The sequence below is a fragment of the Saccostrea echinata genome, unplaced genomic scaffold (genome assembly GCF_033153115.1).
Source record: "Saccostrea echinata isolate AGI-Se365-2 ecotype Australia unplaced genomic scaffold, CSIRO_AGI_Sech_v1 ptg000047l, whole genome shotgun sequence".
Classification (NCBI taxonomy): domain Eukaryota; kingdom Metazoa; phylum Mollusca; class Bivalvia; order Ostreida; family Ostreidae; genus Saccostrea; species Saccostrea echinata.
The window spans coordinates 10,372,813-10,389,112 of NW_026889796.1; the positions used below are offsets into that span (position 1 = coordinate 10,372,813).

General features: G+C 32.6%; 1 protein-coding gene across 1 annotated transcript; it reads left to right on the top strand.

Moving 5' to 3' along the window:
* Window positions 1-817: 817 nt before the first annotated feature.
* Window positions 818-16,300, top strand: LOC133202992 (lateral signaling target protein 2 homolog). The gene is made up of 12 exons (XM_061338845.1): window positions 818-975; window positions 5,621-5,899; window positions 7,115-7,264; window positions 7,537-7,589; window positions 7,866-7,955; window positions 8,983-9,072; window positions 9,528-9,629; window positions 9,833-10,927; window positions 11,226-11,386; window positions 12,000-12,194; window positions 13,290-13,393; window positions 13,724-16,300. The coding sequence occupies exons 1-12, from the start codon at window positions 940-942 to the stop codon at window positions 13,844-13,846; spliced, it is 2,478 nt and encodes an 825-aa protein (XP_061194829.1). The 5' UTR covers window positions 818-939; the 3' UTR covers window positions 13,847-16,300.

The following is a 16,300-nucleotide window of genomic DNA, read 5'->3' on the forward strand; positions in this document are numbered from 1 at the left end:
AAATTATTCAGCATCCGCATCTTTTTAAAATCCATTTCAAAAACTAAGATTCAGAAAGACTGCTGTGCAAGTGATGAAGGAAATAAAATAAATAAAAAAAATATTTTTTAAACAATCACGCAATTATTTTCAGTATCTAAATTAATTTGTAAAACTATGTGAAACTGCTATATAAAGAAGTTTTTATGATAAAATATATAATTTCAATATTTATTTTCATCTTAATTAATACACAAACCAACTAAGATGATTTCTTATATATGTATTCACAAACTCACAGCTCAGCTCTCCGGGAAAAATATTGTTGACAGACCGGAGAGCTAAGCATGTTTAAAGAAAATGCGTTGGTTTTGAACTTATTTTACTAATTAAATCCGTGGAACAGCCAATCGATGTACATTTTATTTTATACCAAAAAAATCTTAAGGTATTCTTTTAAAGCTCCCTTCGTCAATCTCGAAATGTCAGCGAAATGTATCAAATTTTTGTTCCACGATCGACAATCTCCATCTTTTTTTTTTTTTTTTTTTTTTTTTTTACTTTAAACCATTCACTCTCCGGCGTTAGTGAAGGTGCAATATGTTCAAATGAATTTCTGAGACAAGTAAAGTAAAAACTTCAGGAAGAACCGTTGCTATGGGCATGAATGGGGAAGGATATATTATTTTAAGCTCTAGAATACTTTGTAAAATTTTCAACAATGAAAATCACGAGAGATCCTGAACTTCGCGCTGGATTAGCCAGAATTTTTCGAATCCGGATAATCCTTTTTTACTCATATTGGTTTCTCTATCTATTCCACTTCGAGATGATCGCGAGACTGGGAAGGTAGAAAATCCTGTTAGGAAAGAATGAACAATTTATTATGACTAATGTACCTTCAGGTGACAAATGAATGTGATAATCTCAATCTGATTATGTTATCTAACCAGCCTAGAGATGAATTCTCTTCGAAAATGGTTCAACAGACCGAAGGTAAATATAGAGCCCTAGTGTTTTTATTTTGTCAGGTTTAGAAATCCCTTTGTTACGCATTTATCATAGCATGAATCCGCAATTTGTGTCATCACCAGTCACGATATGTCGTCATTGCAGTGGACTTAGGAATTGTTCTGACTTTTTACGCTGTTGATATGAAATAAAGATTGCGAGAAATTTTATGAAAAGGGAAAGGATACACATTATTCTTGTTGATACCTGACAGGTTCAGTATATTGTAAAGATTGTTTTCACCTGTGTAGCTATTTTTAGATAACTGGGTATTTAAATCTATCGAAAGTAAGATTTTATACATATTTCTAAAAGAGAATTGTTTAGGGTGGAATTTGTATGTTGAGAATGAGGTGCTAAGACCTGTTGTCAGTACAGCCAAAAATTTACAAGTCTAAAACATGTAGACAGACAAGAGTCTCATATATTATTATCATTTTCTACTTTAAAAAATATGATTTCAAATGATACAATTTGACTAGATAGGTAAGAATACTCAGCCTAAGCAGTGTCTGGGAAAGTCAAACAACAGATGGGGCCAATGGCCCCGTTATTCATAAAATGATGGGGTCATTTTGAAATTCGAGGGGCCAAGAGGAAAATATTGGGACCATTCTAAAATATATCATAGTAAGATGCTATGATAATGCATACATCTCTGACAACAAAATTTAGGAAAACAAAGAAAAAATGCAATAGGAATTGACAAATCATGACATTGACTAGTGGAAATGATTTTTCTATTGCTAAGAAATTCTTAATTAAAACATTCGTCATCTAACACAGCAAGTATTAGAAAAATTATACTTAAACCAAATGCACCAATTCTAAATAAAAAATGCTGATTTTATCATTTAGAGATCAAGGGACAGGCCAAGATAAGTAGATTTGGTTGATAAGGTATTTCATTGTAAGGTAATTTTTTTCCATGTGCATGACTTTTGAAAAGCTGTGGTCAGTCGTCCAAAAAGACTTGATGCTTATGAATCACATGGGAGGAAAAGTTTGTTTCTTTGCCAGTGAATGTCAATATGTTGAATGGTGGTTCTGATTTTATTATATGATACATTGCAGATTCCATCTAACTTCGATGAGGAATACCAATAGTGCCAATTGCGATAAACTTACAAAGTAGAAAATCATGCGTGCCTGCATTTTGCAGGGCATGGCACATGGCACAGAGACCATAAGGCATTGCACCATTTTTTGAAAGTATGCGCATATAGCGCACAGTGTTCGAAATTAGCGTCGGCCCGTCGGTCCTGCGCCGACGTACAAACGGAAGGACTCACGAATAGTATGACTAAATGGGTCCTTGAAATAATTTTGGGCCGATGATGATATCTTCTTTTCATGTGCATTTTAAATAAATACTGAAGATTTAATTTTTTTTCCTGCGTGGAATAAATTTACGCTATATGTATGCGGTTACAAACTTTCTACGGAAAATTGTCCAAGTATACTTATAAGTACATTTTAACAACATATTGTGGTAATCTAAGAAACCTGTGTAATTTTCTACCCGCCGATTTTAAAAACAGAAATTGTAATTCCAAGGAAAAATCTAAACACATGTTAAGCTCTTTACATGTTATATATGACCAAGTAAGACTGTTTGACGATTGATGTTTTACCGTTTCATATTGTTAATACTTGCGAGTTGTAGTTACCCTTTATTAAATTGACATATTTCATATGAAGCAATAAACTTACCGAGATCATCAATACGTAAAAGTTTATTTTTCCCAAATATTTTATGGTATTAATAATTTTTGGGCCTACGCTGCCCTGGAAGGACTCATGTGGTCCCTTTCTCTGTGGGTCCTTTGGACCCATAGAAAATAATTCTGAATTTCGAACACTGATAGCGCATGGCGCGGCCCCTTCCCAGGCCCTGCCTAAGTATAGTTTGATATGTATTGTACTTCAGTGTTGTCTTGTTATTGCAAAAGTGAAGCCAGTAACCTTACGCACACATATTTTAGATTAATATATTTACCTTTAGAAAAGAAGATATGTGTCCTAAATTCATGATATTCCATTTTGTTTATATTTTTTACTTGATTTGTAAGATGAATTCAAACATAGTTTTCGTACATTTCACTTCTTCTGCTCATGCCAAGTATTGCCCACAATCAACAAGCTGATTATTATGGCAAATGTGGTGCGCATGATATAACCAAAATTAAAACTTTAAAAGGTTAAAAGATTAAAATAATATTTCTTATTTATGGCTGGAAGGCGATCACCTAAGACCTAAAGGTCTCAGGTGTATTCGCCAAGACTATCTCTGATGGTAGTTTGTTCCACTCTTGGATGGTATGAGGGAAATAGGAATACTTATGATAATCGCTCTTACAGGATGGTATTTGGTGGGCTTTATGATGAGTATGTTGTGATTGACATAATGATGGAATGCATTTGCATTGGATCTGCTAAGTAATTTGTCTATTAGATATTAATATTACAGAACAAAGTAGATTAAAAATTATATGAAACATCATCATTATTTTCATTCAGTGCTTTCCATGGATACATTTTTAGTGTTTATATATTTATTTTTTGGGCCAGAGAGGGGAGGTTTATAACCATTCACAATTGTGAAGATCTGTCCAGGTGTTTATAAAGTCAGCAAATTTCAATAACTTTAAAGCATGCCAAATATGCCAATGAACGAGATCAAATTGGTTTTGACAGTGTGGCACAATTTTAGAAATAATGTCATCTACCATCAGAAATTAGTAATTTAACAAAAGACTACAATCAGACTGAAGGTTTTAATACCATGTAAACTACAGGCAGATGACTAGAAATAGCTTTCTAGGTAAAACTAGTATTTGGTTTAAGTAACCCTGTTAACAAGTTCCATCTGGTTTTATCTCCTGACCATACTGTTTCAGTATAAAGATATAAAAACAGTATCCATCTGCAAGAAAGGTTATCTGTATCAAATTTTGCTCAGTCTTGTTTGGATTATCTGTGGTTTATCATATTAAGGGAATGTATTAGAAGTTCATTTAACTGTACTGTACATTTTAAAAACCCCTTTTGTTTTGGAAAAAAAAATACATGTAACATGTGAGAAATGAACACCCATTAATATAAAGTTAAACATTGACTTAAAAATTCAGTTCCAATTTATCGCATTCTTTGTAAATTAGGGCTGGGATGATCATGATGATAAAGGTATCCTATGATATGATACATTAATGATCTCAAGATACAGTGGTTTGGATATATATGATATATAATTATATTTTCATATTTTTTATAGTACAAATTAAATATACAAAAAGTGTTAAATATGCCAACCCTGGGTGTATACTTGTATAATTTGGGTAATTTGAATTCATTCCTGAAATAAACCTTTCTCAAATAACAAATTAAACTAAGTAGAATCAATCACAGACTGTTTTATATAATTACAAACTAAACAACCTGATAATGACATCATATTTCATTTATCTTCTTCTATGTACCATTACTACCTTATAAATATAAACAATTAATTGCGAGTTTATAAGGAGAGGGATAAATAACCCATGTTCACATATAAATTATTTATAATGTCTCTGGATAAATGATGCTGCAATGAAATTTCCTTTGTGAGATAAGCATTAATATTTTACTGTATTGTGAAGTTTATGTTAAAATACTGACGTGTTGGTTAGACACTGTCATTTTGGATGAATATCTTGTCTTAGGAACACCATGGTAAGGGTCTTTAATGGTTTAGAAAATTTTGTATTAATGGAATGTATTAAAATCAAGCTAACCATTTGTAATACATGTAATAGGTAATTTAATACTCATGGAACCAAAAGAAAGTGCATAGTGCAAAGTATATAGGTTATATAGTATTCCATAATACAGAGTGAAGAGCTCTTTTGTGATACTGTCTAAGAATATCTTATGGAACAGTTTTGTTAGTCTTCTGTTTTGAGAGAATGTATACATCTCTAGAATATGTGGAAAGGCACTATTTTAAAGAAATTTTGCTTCAGCTGTTTATTGTAAGAATTTTTAAATTGAAGGACTCATTGTAAACTACTCCAAGGGCTGCATGTATTTTCCTGTTGAAAAAGGAACTTATTACGTGTATAAATATTATACATTTATTGACTCCAGGGTTCATGGGCAATATGCATTTTGTCAGATCCAAGAACCAAACTGTTTGCCTTAGGCCATTAGGCTAATGGCAAGCAGTTTCGTTTAAGGTTTCAGGAAAAAAAAATTTTGCTCGAGAACCCTGTTAAAAAAAATTTTTTTTTATACCTTTTACTTTTATTTTATTTACTTACCTAGCGCTGACTTCCATGTTTATAATAAATATAACTTAGTCATTTCTGTATCTGTCAAACACCAAAAAATGCAGATAAGATTTAGCTGACACCACCTACATTGAGGAATAAAGTGTGATGTAAAAAATGTCATAGTGGTCCAACATCTCATCAACCAGTCCAACATCTCACAGAACAGTCCAAGATCGATTTTTTTTTTTGGTGAACTTCTTGGTTAAACATTGCAAATGTTAGACTTATTTTAGTATAGATTTATATAGCAATGAATTTTAAAAGGTTTAACAAATCTTATCAAACAACACTTCATTTCTCAGAATCCTCTTTTTCAGAAAAGTGACAGTTCTCTGTTAGCGCAGTTTTTCTTTGCTGACGAGGAACTCAATGAGGTGGCAGCGGAATTGGATAGTTTTGATGGCAGAAAGGACCCAGAGAGATGTACCACTCTGGTTAATAAGTTACGAACATGTCAGGACAAAGTCCTAGTGGTAGTGCAGAAAATTATCGATGAGGCCATAGGAAACCAGAAGGCAAACCGGGATTTCCGGGTGAAGTTCCCAGATGATGTTTTGCAAGAAAACTTGGCTGGACAGCTGTGGTTTGGGGCAGAGGTAAAATTTGACAATCCTTATCTATTTTAAATGTATAACAGATGAGCAATGGGATTGCAGTTGTCAATTATTGTGGTTGAAAGAAGTTTTTTTTTATTTGCTGCATATGCATACTGATCGTGTTATGTTTGCACAAATTATTAATTTTCATTGTTGCAATCAACATTTTTTTTTTATCTTGCTAATCGCAAATTAAATTTTGTTTAATAAAAAAAGTTGAAAGCAAATTTATATATAATTATAAACTAAGAGGTGACATGGTGCAAAGTGCTAACCTATAGATTTTTTGGATGCCAATAGGACATTTATTTTTACTTAAACAATTGTCATGTGTTGATACACTTCATTAGTTTCTGCTTCCAAGTATAGCTACCTGATAGATCTTCTTGTTTCATTTTATTACTCGCTGGCTGATCAGAGGAAGCAAGCATTGATCTTTTTGAAAATGAAAGTTCATTAAGTCATTCAGTTAAATTAAACAAAAGGTTTTAAAAAAAATCTATAAGCACACCTGAATTTTGTAAAATAAATGAGTCCTTTGGGGAGTGTATTTCCCACAAGGTATGTGGGATGAATGGTAGAATGATTCACTAATTAGATGTAAATGTATCTTGATCTTTTGGCACACTTTCTTCTACCAGAGGCCATTCAACCCAAGATAATCAATCTCCAACAAAAAGCATGACAATTACAATTAGGTCATCAGTAATGAATTGAAATAGTTATAGTAGGATTACCCAGTGACACATGAGAGAGGAGGTTGAGAAAAAGTGAGAAAAAAGGACTTCTTGTATATTTCAAGCAGTAAACAGAAAAGTTACAAATATATCATGTACAGTGGACATTCTAAATGCACCTGTATTGTATGTTTATTTTATATACAAGGTAATGAATTTTTTCCATTTACAATCATTTGTCCTTATTGCAGTTGTAATTTTTGTAAGTAACATTCCCTTCTTTTTTTTTTTTGGAGGGGGGGGGGGGGGATGTCTTTTCGTTTTTGAGAACTATCAATAGCATCATATTCAACATCTTCTAATTTGTATAAAACCACAAATTTATCAACTTTGAAATAAGGGGGATATTATTAAGCTTATATTTTAAAGGGGGATGGATATAATTATAGTATAATTACAGCATATATACAATTCTGTTTAATTATATACCTATTTTACATGGGGAGAAATTAAGACCAATTTTGTATTATTTTTCAAGTGTCTGGCTGCTGGGTCCAGCATTATGAACAGGGAGATAGAGAGTGCCTCAATGAGGCCCCTGGCCCGGGCTCTGACAAAGAATCTAGACAGTCTTCGTACCTTACTGAGAGAACAGTGCCTAAGGAACCAGTCCATAGATTCAGATAGGGTAAACAACTTAACATAATTATCATCTTGATTGGAGGAAATTGAAGCTGAGCTAATTTAATAAGCATTTAGCTTTGAAGGAAGCAAAGAAAAAATCACTTGGTAGAAACAGTTTGAAGCAAAAAATTCTCTAGTGCAATAAGTGGATATAGAAATATATACAAATGTTGTTCATGTATATGTGAAAGAATAGTTTTAAGCCCCTCATTATTTTTTTGTCAGTCTTGTGCTGTAAAACTGTGGAGAGGTATATATGTACAGATTTTATTTCAGGTCAGAGAATCATTAACCATTTTTGACAAGTTGTTTGCAGAATTTGAATTAAGGTAAATGACCAAAAAGGTATATAATACTTTTAAAAATATAGTTTATAACAGAAAGAAGTAAGGCAAACCTAGATATCTCAAATATGAAGGAACTTTGTGTTCATGGTAACTGGTAAGGTTGAAAAATATACTCACTTTGACTTATCAAGTGTCGACATATATAGTGAGTAGAAATTTTTCATTGCATTTTGTTATTGGAAGATTAAATGATAACTACTTCACTTTCATAGTATTTTGCTAATGTGATGAATCACAAATGTATTCTTTTTTTTCCAGCTATGTCAGCACAATGGTTCCTGTGAAAACAATGAAGGAGTATGATCTGTCACAGGAAATCACCATTCTCTTCTCAGAAACTGTTCAAAGGTACTATATTGTTTCATATGATGTAAAAATTATCCACACTGGTCATTAAATATAAATAAATATTCTGTATTATGGAATATTTAGTGGATTGATGCCTGTATATTGTTCAAGTCATGTGTTCTTTCATCAGAAAAAAAACCCAGTTATCCCCTTACAACAAAGTTAAGTACTGATTGGTGTTGGAGAGAATTTAAATTACCTTGGTTTTTAAAATAAATCATTCCCAGGCCCTTGACCTAATCATGAATGTCGCTTTTAAGTTTTGATATTACAGACCTATTTACTCTTATGATTTGCTGTATTTTATAGGGATTTTGAGTCCAAAATACGTCTAATGTTTTGCTATTATGAAAATATGGAAATCGGAAATCCGTTCGTTTGGATTTTAGCAGTTAGTTTTTCGTTATGATCTGTCTCAGTTTGATGCTTTTTAATCAAAAAAAAAAGAGAAAGATTTCAACCTCTTAAGTAATGTCGGGTTGCCAAAACGAGGTGGTTTAAAAAATGACAGAAACCCCTTGACAGAAAGCATGGTACATGTATGATGTTTTTCTTTGTTATTAAACCATGTTTTGGTAATCAGAAATGTAGTTGTTCTCTAGTAATATTTGTAAAATCCATGGAAAGTGAATTCTTACTGGCAAATGCCAAATCTCACTGGCATATCTAATAAAAAAAATACTGAGAGACAACAATACGGGTAAACAGGTCTGATATTACTATAGAATTCCTTTAGCAGACACATGCTTCTTGAACACTGTACACCACTGCATTAATTTACTGTTTATATTTGACAACAAACTGTCTTTTCTGTCCAAGTGAACTTAAGTATGGAGTTCTACCCCTTGCATTAAATTAAAAGAGTATAAATCATGGATTTTTTTTTCTTGTTAAAGGGTGTATGAATACATGTAGTACTAATCTGTTCTTTTGCAAGGTTCAGTGCATCACCAGTTTTCTTATAGTTTCATAATTCTCTATCGTATTTGCTGTAACTCTTTAGTCATATCTCTGTTTTATTTTACAGGGCATTGAAAAAAGGCCTGATTGAGCAAGAAATGATTGATGATTATGATCCAGCACTCATGTTCACCATTCCGAGACTGGCCATTGTATGGTATGTTTTGATGTTTAGGCTTACGTATCTGTATTAAATCAGGCACTCAGCTATCCACCCAAAACTGGGTACACAATATAAAACAAGGGTCCTGGTAGTACATTTTTCAGGCACACAGCTAGCCACCCCAAAACTGGGTACATAATATAAGAAGGTCCTAGTCCCCTCTGTGCCCCAAGTAAGCATGGATCAAGGAGAAAACCAGGTGTAGACAGCTGCCTTCTCTGGAGTGCAGATTCCAATTTTTAAAACCTACACATGGTTAAGTTATTGAATATTACAATGTAGTTCCTATAATTGAAGTTGCCAGTTCCTGAATTTATAATAAGGAAAAAACAAATCATAAGTATGTTTCAGAGACTATATATGAATAAAACATGTTTTATATAAAGATACACTTATGAACAATTTCTTTACTATTGAAGAATTTTAACACTAAGTCATTCATATTTCAGTGGTTTACTGGTGTATCCTGAGGGTCCACTGAACCCTGATTTAGAACCTTCCAACATATCAGAAATGTTTAGACCATTTCAGACTCTGCTACAAAAGATCAGGTAGGGATTTATTCAGCATGCATATCTGTGTATAGGTTACTTTGTTTAAAAGTTCAGAATGTTGTAAGTACCAGTAGATGATGCTTATATCAAAAGTTTCAAGTTAGCTACTGTGCACAACTGTTGTTTATATTTAGAAGTTATAATTAATGGTATAAAATTTACTTCAGGATCAAATAAATAACTTGTATCTCTTACTGTAGGGAGCTTCTCCACACGCTAAATGAGAAAGAATTAAGTGCTTTAGAGGGTGCATTGTGTAGTGCTGAAGAACCAGAAAAAATTCTGTCTAAACCTGAGCAGAAGGATGAATCCTCCCAGGTGGACCCTGGATTTGAAGAGGAAACAGAATGTAGTACGTCCACCACCCTGACCGAAATCACTCGGCGTCTGGAACAAGAGATGACCCAGATCTCTGACACTTCTATTGACCTTTTGACCCCAGAACAGGAGGCATTAAATGTATCAAATCTCCCATTTGATGACTATTCCCCCACTAACACACTTGTGGATTCCTTAGAGGGTCAAGAGTCTCTGAACTCAAGTCTCAACAAGTCAGAGAGCCGAGATTCGGGGCTTCAAAGTGAGAATGTGAGCACTTCAGAAACAGTTATGTGTGATGCCAGTACTGTCAGCATCTCCTCAGATTCTACCGTTGTTTGTACAGAGACTCCCAGTGCCGATTCTAATTTAGCCGACCATGACGTACAGTTTTTTTGTAGAGATATTGTTAATGAATTAGTGAATCGTGCTACCAGTGGAATTCCCCCGTACAGTAGACAAAGTAGTCAGCAATATAACTTGAATCTGGAAATTCCTCGGATTTCCGCATCATCTATCAGCAGTTCACCTTCGACTTCCTCTCTTTCTTCTGACAATTCTGTTGTTATTTCTGAAAAACCACCACAAACCTGCCCAGACCAATCCCATTTTAATTCTGACGTCCACCAATCAACTATATCTTTAGAAAACAAAGATGCCCATAGTATCTGTGATATTGCCAGTAACACAAATCTTGTGATAGACACCATTGTTTGTGATAAATACGAGGGCCCCTCAGAGCCTCGACCTTCACCAGGATTACCGAATGATAGTGAAAATAGTGACAAAGACTCAACCAAAGCCGGTACAAGTGGAACCAGTAAAGGAAACTGTACTGAGGAACCTCGCTCGAGTGAGAGCACTCGTAATCTTGAGCATCCTCGCATACAAAGACTAAGATATACAACTGACAGTGTGAGTTCCAGCTTTTCTAGTTGCCATAGTAATACTTATGATGCTGAGTGGGATAGAGAAAGGTAAGGACATTGAGTGGTTCTTTGTGCTGTGCTGTGTTGATTACTTTCAGTTACTGAATACTGTATACAGGGTTATTTTCACCCCGTGTTATTTTCACCCTTTCACACAAACAATTTTGCCCCATTTTAAATTCACCCAGTCACAATTCTATTTAAGAAATTATACTGTGTTTTTTGAATTTGCCCAGTTCTAAATTTGTCCACCTGTGAGTAGGGCGAAAATTTCCTTGTATACAGTATTATTGATTTTTTTCCCTTTGAATTTTTTAAATGATTTATTTTTTTTTTAATTTTTCAGTGATGAAAGTTGTGAGACTAGTTCCTACAATTCTGAAAGTAACGATGATGAAGAGATCACCCTTGCAGTTCAGGCCGCAGAACTCGCTTCTCGGAAAGAGGCTAGGGCCAGGTTTAGAAGCAGCAGTGACCTAATTCATAGACTATTTGTTTGCATATCAGGTAAGGTATAGAGGATCCATCTTATGTGTGTATTTCCCAATTATTCAGACACGTACATTGTAAGAAAAAGATTTTAACAGAATCGGCAAAAAAACTTCGATGTACTTGAGGACTAAAGGTTTTGAGATTTAAATAAAGAAAAAATTAATGGAACTTCAAAATCACTTTGACATACCCATGGTATTTGAAATTTTGATATTCAAGATACCAAAGTTCAATAGTAGATACTTTGCTGAAACTTGCAAACTAGTCATTTTGAAATGATACACTTTTTCATCACCTGGCCAAAATAGTTATATTTTTTTATACCCAGTCATCACTCATAAAATGTATAATTATTATCACAGTATTAAAGTTACAGTAAAAATCACTTATAAAGAATATGCTTATAAGGAAATCTCAGTTATTGGGAACTTTTGATAAATCTGGAAGTAAAATTGTTACTTTGTTATGGAATATAAAGAATCCCAGTTATAAGGAAGTAAAATTTGAGGTTCCAGTTACTCCCTTATAACTGAGTTGTACTGTACATGCATTTAAAGGTACTTCTCAATAGAAGAGTGATTGATTTTCAATAGAAGAGTGATTGATTTATTGATTGATTAATTAACAGGAGTAGCAGATCAGTTACAAACAAACTATGCTGGTGACTTAAGAAACATCCTGAAGTGTGTGTTTGACATGAACTGCTCTGATCCCGTCATAGTGCTAGATGAAAACCCAAAGAAGAAATTCGACAGACACCCCAACTTCATGTCACGTAGAACCAACAGATATGGACATCGATCTACTTCTAACAGACCTCGAGGTAAAGTGCTCGTATCTGGCATGAGTGTTTCATATATGAAGCACTAATGTACAACTCTTTAATAGTATGTTACATGTCACTATCTAATTGTTTTACTTCCTGAATCATGGGAATGGATTCCTGCAGCTTGCTTTTAATTTGCTTTCATTATGTATTTGCATGTAAATGCTATTAACTTGATCTCCATTTAATATTATTGGTATCTTTAGACATTTGCTAAACTGTTTTACTGTTTGCTAAATTGTTTTTTAATGTGACATACATTTCCTGAAAAAAATCTTGTCTGTACATTGAGAAATGTAAGTTGAAGTTTATTATAACCCACACAATGAAAATATTGGAGGGTTGTTAATGAAGTTGTCCTGTCTGTCTGTCTCTCTGTCTGCTTATTTATAGATCATGGTCAATGTCAATGTTCAGAAAATTTCCCATGTAATATCTAAACCAACTTGTATATATAGTACATCTTTGAAAGCCTAGTGTGGTGCACCCTTTAAATGCTGTACCAGATCTACATTTACACATGGATGACTCTAGTTAAGGACAGCATTTAAGAATATTTTTATTTTATTTAATACAAGTGATATACAAACCAGATCTGAACGTATAGTCAATCTGATTAATATCAGATCTTTGTTACGCTCCGAAATTCTGATAGTCGCTTTGTACAGCGACTATCTGAATTTCGGAGCATAACAAAATTCTGATTTTAATCAGATTGCACATATAGTGTATCTTTGAAAATTGCATACATCATATGCTGCATTTTACATAATTTTATGCTTCAAAACAAATCACAAGTGACATACAGTGTATTTGGTGTATATCTTTGCTATTGTTTATGCTTTATATTCATTCAGTATTTGAAATGTAACATGTTTGCAATATGTCTTCGTTGAGACCAGGGGTATTTGTCCCATTAGGTCTACTGTAGTTTAACATGAAATTCTCTAAATGAATTGAACAGATGAATTTGAAGTTAAAAGTTTTAACAACCATTGCAAAAATCTTTAATCATATGTTACATGTATATAAGTTAAAGTACATGGAGATTTTGCTGTTTTTCTAATAGCATGTAGAATATGTTTATTGTAGAACCTCCACAATGGGTACCAGATGATCAGATGGAGAAGTGTATGGCTTGTGAGATTCCTTTTAACTTTGTGAGAAGACGACATCACTGCAGAAACTGTGGAAAGGTCAGTGAATGATTATCTCTGACATGTAAGGTCATTTAATCAGTCATGTATGCTTGAAAGGCTGTTTTGGTAAACTTTTTGTTGAATTTTGCTATCAATTCACAGTTGTAAAAAAATTACATTGCAAATATTCTCTTTTTCTGATATGATAAACTGAAAAAAAAACTTTGAAAGGTAATGTGCCCTTGAGTCAAATTAAGAAATTTCCAACTACAAAATTCACAAATTTTCATGAGCGTTATTTATATTTTAATCATCCAGATCTTTGCTACTTTGATAAAAGATAAATGTTTTAATCTTACTTTTATGAAGTCTTTATTTCTATTACAGATATACTGTGGCCGATGTTCCTCCAACTTTGTTCCTCTTCCTCATTTTGGCTACATGAATCCTGTCAGAGTGTGTAATCACTGCTTCCTGTTCCAGGTCACGCCCTTTACTGTCAACGAATGAAAAATCACCTTACTTTTCAATTTCAAAGCTTAAATCTCTGTTTTTTGTGAATTAAGGCAAATGTTAGTGTGTACATTTTTTTTTTTCTTTCTAATTGCTGAAAGCAAAGCTTTCACTTGGAATTTTTAAGCTTTCTGTTAATGTCTGTCAACTGCCAGGAAAACCGTAGTTGTATTTTGAAAATTTAAATGCTACAGGCCAATATTTTAAAATTAAAAGCAATATTTGCTGTCCATACAAAAATTGTTTTGAATGTTTTCAATCATTTAATACCAAGTTGTAAAATGTGTTTTCCTTTAATATACCTGCTAAAAAGTTTTAACATATAACTACGTATTTTGCAGGGTCCTATGAAATATTTGACCATTGCTGTATACTATGAAATCTATGACTATTGCAGTATCTTATAAAATCTATGACTCTTGTAGTGTCCTATGAAATTTATGACTATTGCAGTGTCCTAAGAAATCTATGACTTTGCAGGAGCTTATGAAATACAGTTTAATCTTAATTTCTGGAACATTGTGGGACTGTCAGAATTTTATGACATCTTCATGGCTTTTGAAAGAATTCAACATACTCCTGATGTACAACATATCAATGCAATAAAAACAAAAACAAACAAAAACAAAATTAAACTGTAATTATATTGATTTATTAGGTTACATTGTAAAGATAACTTAAATGGTAGCGTGTCTTCCTTATTTTAAAATCCTTTTTTGGGAAGGTCACATAATTCATAATAATGCAGCAAAACCTGATACCGTATACAGCAACTGTTAAAAAACAAATGATTTATAGGTGGGGAAGCCTATCTTTTATAAGTTTGTCTTATATTATAGCATTTTTAATCAGTTATAGAAACCATAATATAATTTTCTGAAGAGACATATTGTTTTATATTGTAATCCATATATCTTGAATACATGTTTTGTATTCAGTTAAAAATTGTGTGATATGTCTAACTAATGTGACACTAAAGATGGGGGGGGGGGTAAAATGAAGAGGATAACAGGTTAACAAATATTGCAAGAATTTAAAGATGTGGAAAAATTTCCTTGTCAAGTTCTTTACTAAGATAATAGAGGGTCTACAATCATTGAATTCTCAATACGTGTGTTCGGAGTCTGGCATAAATATGAAATAAAGATTGAAAGAAAAATGTTTTTATCATGGATTTAATTAAATCAAATGGGAAGTTTATAAAATAACAAAAAAGAAGCAAAAAAAACCCTACAAAATAAATTCCCTATTTTGAGGAATTGAATCACTAAAATTTTGAAGGGCAAAGATGACCCAGTACATGTATGCATGTTTATGGTTTTAAATTCAAATAAGGATGGATAAGTGGTAGATTTTACTAACATAAGGGTGAATATCATTGTACAGTGTATTAATTTTTGTGTATTCCTTGATTTGGAGTACATTCACTTCTTATAGTTGGACTACCTCATCACAGTAACAGTGGGCTTTTCTGAATAGTTTGAAGCATTTATAGAATACAAATGTACATGTTTTTTCAAAGGCATTCAATTTCGTGTAGAATCGTCATTGCAGATAAGTTAGAAGAAGATAGGATGTAGTATAAAGCTGTGTTTATTTAGGGAATTCAATCTTTGATGCATTTATAAACACATCACAAGTGCAATTATGTGGTAAAAAATGCAATTTATTTTCATTACTTCCTTCATGTATACTAGGTAGTAGGTACATGTCAATTTCATTTTCATGTATGGAGTGATATCGTTCTTGGTTAAAGCTTGGTCTGCTCCAGCCACTAAGTGTAATTGATGGCTTAAGTATATAGGGTTGTACATGTAATATTTATTATTCAAGAGGTTGTATTTTTAATTGTTTTTTTTCACTAGCACCCTGATGTTAATTAATGTAATTAAGAAGTCAAATTGTACTTATTTTTCAATTTCAGTCAAAAGAAAATTACACTCTGTGAACTACATGTATATGCTTAACAATAATTGACAAGAATTGAGCATGTAAACCATGTTCTTGGGCATGAGCAAAGAAGTGTTTAACTTAATAAATTAAATTTAGGCAGGCAAATTATGAAGCTTGAATCATTATGCTTCTATAATTATTTGATATTGAAATGGTTTAAAATGGTTATATAAGATATGTCATTTATAAATTCAGTAAAACCCCCACAAATATTGAATTCATTTATGTTAGGTAGAAATATGCTAGAATTTGTGTGCTTTTAATTTTATTGTTCTCCTGAAGAACATACATGTAATTAATTTGTATTGATCACTAAATAAAGTAATCCATAATGTATATTAGAGCAATACATTACCAGATATCCTATATTGTACTTGCTTGCAAGTAAAAGAACTTTAAATGTTAACAATATAGTGTTTATTCTGATATTAATGCAAGATCTGCAGATACACATTATGTCTTTACCCAAATGTTCCATTAAAGTTTGATCACAAATTC